At 47.1% G+C, this 3,874-nt stretch overlaps 1 protein-coding gene across 2 annotated transcripts; it reads left to right on the forward strand.

Annotated features, from left to right (window-relative positions):
* Positions 1-995: 995 nt before the first annotated feature.
* LOC143525348 (uncharacterized) lies at positions 996-3,599 on the forward strand. 2 transcript variants are annotated; one of them, XM_077019172.1, is made up of 3 exons: positions 996-2,702; positions 2,778-3,135; positions 3,225-3,599. In XM_077019172.1, exons 1-3 carry the CDS (start codon positions 1,098-1,100, stop codon positions 3,293-3,295), a joined length of 2,034 nt encoding a protein of 677 aa, XP_076875287.1. In that variant the 5' UTR covers positions 996-1,097; the 3' UTR covers positions 3,296-3,599. The 2 variants fall into 2 exon arrangements, with proteins under 2 accessions (XP_076875287.1, XP_076875288.1); XM_077019173.1 differs by lacking the exon at positions 3,225-3,599 and having other exon boundaries at positions 2,965-3,077.
* Positions 3,600-3,874: the final 275 nt, after the last annotated feature.

Below are 3,874 nucleotides of genomic sequence, written 5' to 3' on the forward strand. Positions count from 1 at the left end.
GGTTAGTCCACACATATATGTAATGCTGCAGCCCAGAGCCCCGGTGGGCGTGGGTAAAGGGCGGAGCATGTGTCAATCATTTTCGAATGCAGCCAATCAGATACTAGACTTTCGTTGTCAATCAATTTTTATTAAGCCAATTATCAGCCAGAGTTAGCTGTCAATCATTTTTTACTGCAGCCAATCATCTTAACAGATCTGCCAAATGAAAGCGGAAACTGCACGGAGAAGCTCTTTAAACAGAAGTATATGCCATTCTTGCACAAAAGTAGCTGAATAAAAACATTAGAAGAGCCATGACTTTAGACATTTTTAAATCAAAGTTTAAAATACTTCTCACTTGTTATTCTGGAACGACAGTTTAATGTTTTTTTCCCTTTATTGCACGTATTGCATCATTTACATCATATATATATATATGGCGAGTGTAAATTGTTAGCGGAGGGGAGGTGTAAATGGACACAAATTAAGTATTATATCGCGATCGATCGCCAAGTATAAACGCCTCCGCCGAGCAGAGCGTTGAGTAGCGATTTCGATTGGAGGATCGTGCTCTATTTTTTATTATTAATTTTTTTGCTGATGCTGGTCCAGCGTGTCGCGTGCCACTGATTGCAGCATTACCCTTCTCGGTTAGTCAGGATAGGGGTTTTTTTTTTAACATGACACGCCGGAATGAAAACAAGTCGAAATGAAATAGCAGTAACGAGGCTATTTTTTAAATGTAAGGAGTAGAAAGTACAGATAATGGTGTAAAATTAGTTGTGGAATTAGTTGTGCTGTGTTTTTCTTGGGATTGTCTTCTGGTTTTAAGGTAGGCCTTGGATTACATTACTTTCAGCTTGATTCTGCTAGTCTGTAGTCTACTTGGTATCTATTGTTGTCATTAGTGAAATCAGCTGTCTTAGTTTCGGGTTAGGAAGTGTGAATAACTGAGGAGGCGGGACCACATATTGACTGCTGCTTAAATAAGTGGCAGTCCGCTACAGGTTAGAGACATCCTCTACTCTTCAATCAACTGAAGCCCATCTTCATTTTTTTGGTTAAGTATCACGCCTTGACACACATCATATACTACCTTCATTCATTTATTCATCATGTGTTTTTCCATCCCTGTTCTTACTCCCTATAGTCGCCGTCAATACAAACATCACTACAGAAAACGCACTACCAGTAACCTCATCTACCCTCCACTCTCAACAAACACCCCGATCATAGCGACCGGGGGGCTCTGGAACTGCCAGTCTGCAGTCCAGAAAGCAGACTTCATCACAGCCATTGCAGCTCATCAGTCCCTTGACTTCTTGGCCCTAACAGAGACATGGATCACCCCAGAGAACTCTGCTACTCCTGCTGCCCTGTCATCTGCATTTTCCTTCTCGCACTCTCCAAGACAGACTGGAAGGGGAGGTGGCACTGGATTGCTTCTGTCCAGTTGCTGGCGCTTTACTCCTTGCACTTTCCCACAAATTACCATCTCAACATTTGAGTATCATGCTGTCACTGTACGCTTCCCAACCACACTTCACATCATTGTTGTTTATCGTCCACCCTGCACCCTAGGTAACTTCACTGAGGAATTAGACACACTTCTGAGCGTCCTCCCTAATGATGAAACTCCTCTTCTTCTGCTTGGTGACTTCAACCTCCCAACAGATAAACTACAATCATCTGGCGTTCTTCCTTTGCTGTCATCATTCAACCTCAACCTCACCCCGTCTTCTCCAACACACAGAGCAGGCAATGTCTTAGACCTGGTCTTCACTAGACCACCTGCAGTGATGGACATTGCAGTAACTCCTCTCCACTGTTCAGATCATCACCTTGTATCTTTCTCCTTATCTCTTCCTCCCCACCGTCACACCCTTACTGCTACAGGCACTACCACCATCCGTCGTAACCTTCATTCCATCTCTCCATCAGTACTTGCCTCTACTATCACCACAGCCCTCCCGTCCCATGACTCTTTCTCTTGTCTCTCCACAGACACCGCCACTGAGACTTTATTGTCCTCCCTCTCTTCATCTATTGACCTCTTATGTCCCCTCTCTTCCAAACCCACAAGATCCTCCCCACCTGCTCCTTGGCTCTCGGACACCCTACGTAACAACCGACGAGAACTGAGGATGGTTGAGAGGCGATGGAGGAAATCGAAGCTTACTGCTGATCTTCGCTTGTATCAGTCTCTCCTGTCCCTATTCTCCATGGAACTAACTGCTGCCAAGACATCATTCTACAGAGAGAAGCTGGAGGCATCTACATCAGATCCACGCAAGATGTTCAAAATCTTCTCTTCTCTCCTCAAACCCTCCCCCCCTCCAACTCCCACTTCTCTTACTGCAGATGATTTTGTCACCTTCTTTGAAGAGAAGGTCAATACGATTCGCAGCACCTTTTCCCTAGTCCCTGTTCCCACTGTGTCCCCTCCTACTCCTCCCTTTTCTCTAACCTCCTTCTCTCCTCTCTCAGCTGAGATGGTGCTTCAGCTGCTGACATCCAGCAGTCCCACCACATGCCCTCTGGACCCCATCCCATCCACACTCCTCCAGACAATCTCCCACGAACTCCTCCCTTTCATCTCGACCATCATCAACAACTCCTTATCTTCAGGAATTGTGCCATCATCATTCAAGGCGGCTAGGGTGGTGCCAATCCTAAAGAAACCCAACCTTGATGCCACCAACATCAGCAACTACAGACCGGTATCTCTCCTCTCATTCCTTTCTAAGATCCTTGAATGGGCTGTACACAACCAGCTATCCTCTTTTCTCTCACAGAACCAGCTTCAGGACCCCAACCAATCTGGCTTCAAGCCGGCACATTCTACGGAAACTGCACTCATTGCAGTAACTGAGAAACTCCATGCGGCTAGAGCAAATGGACTATCATCAGTTCTGATTCTGCTTGACCTTTCGGCTGCCTTTGACACAGTCAATCATGAGATCCTCCTGTCCATCCTCTCAGGCCTTGGTATCACTGGCAATGCATGGACATGGTTTGCATCCTACCTGGAGGGTCGTTCCTACCAAGTAACATGGGGAGGATCAACATCCACGCCATGCAAACTCTCCACCGGTGTTCCACAAGGCTCAGTGCTGGGTCCACTTCTTTTTTCCCTTTATACCCGCTCTCTGGGTGAGTCAATATCTGCACATGGCTTCTCTTATCACTGTTATGCAGATGACACCCAGCTCTTCTTTTCCTTCCCACCCTCTGACACACAGGTTTCAGCTCGAATCTCTGCATGTCTGAAAGACATTGCCTCTTGGATGGCAGCTCACCACCTAAAGCTTAACCCAAGCAAGACAGAGATGCTGTACATCCCTGCAAGAGCCAGTCCTCATCGTGATCTTTCTATCTCATTCGAGAACACCGTGATCACTCCATCCATGGAAGCGCGTAGCCTTGGTGTAGTTGTCGACAATCAGCTCTCCTTCACGGCCCACGTTGCTAACACAACACGATCATGCAGATTCGCCCTTCACAACATTCGGAGGATTCGGCCATTTCTCTCTAGGGAGGCCACTCAGGTCCTTGTCCAGTCCCTTGTTATCTCAAGACTGGACTACTGCAACTCCCTACTGGCTGGTCTTCCTATGCATGCCATCTAACCCCTGCAACTGATCCAGAACGCTGCAGCTCGGTTGGTCTTCAACCTTCCCAAGTTCAGCCATGTCACTCCCTTGCTGTCCTCCCTCCACTGGCTTCCGGTAGCTGCCCGCATCAAATATAAAACCCTGGTGCTGGCCTACAAAGCAAAGAATGGTCCAGCTCCTCCTTACTTGATGGCCATGGTAAAACCCAGATGCATACCTAGAGCCCTCCGCGCCTCAAGTATGTCTCGTCTTGACCCTCCATCATCCAGGACACATGG

This window comes from Brachyhypopomus gauderio, chromosome 10 (genome assembly GCF_052324685.1).
Source record: "Brachyhypopomus gauderio isolate BG-103 chromosome 10, BGAUD_0.2, whole genome shotgun sequence".
Lineage (NCBI taxonomy): Eukaryota > Metazoa > Chordata > Actinopteri > Gymnotiformes > Hypopomidae > Brachyhypopomus > Brachyhypopomus gauderio.

Bases quoted from the DNA above. Each gene is read 5' to 3' on its own strand.
- LOC143525348 (XM_077019172.1), top strand. From the start codon at position 1,098: ATGTGTTTTTCCATCCCTGTTCTTACTCCCTATAGTCGCCGTCAATAC. The intron at 2,703-2,777 runs GTATCTCTCCTC...TTTCTCTCACAG, and splicing joins ACATCAGCAACTACAGACCG to AACCAGCTTCAGGACCCCAA. The intron at 3,136-3,224 runs GTGAGTCAATAT...TCTGACACACAG, and splicing joins CCTTTATACCCGCTCTCTGG to GTTTCAGCTCGAATCTCTGC.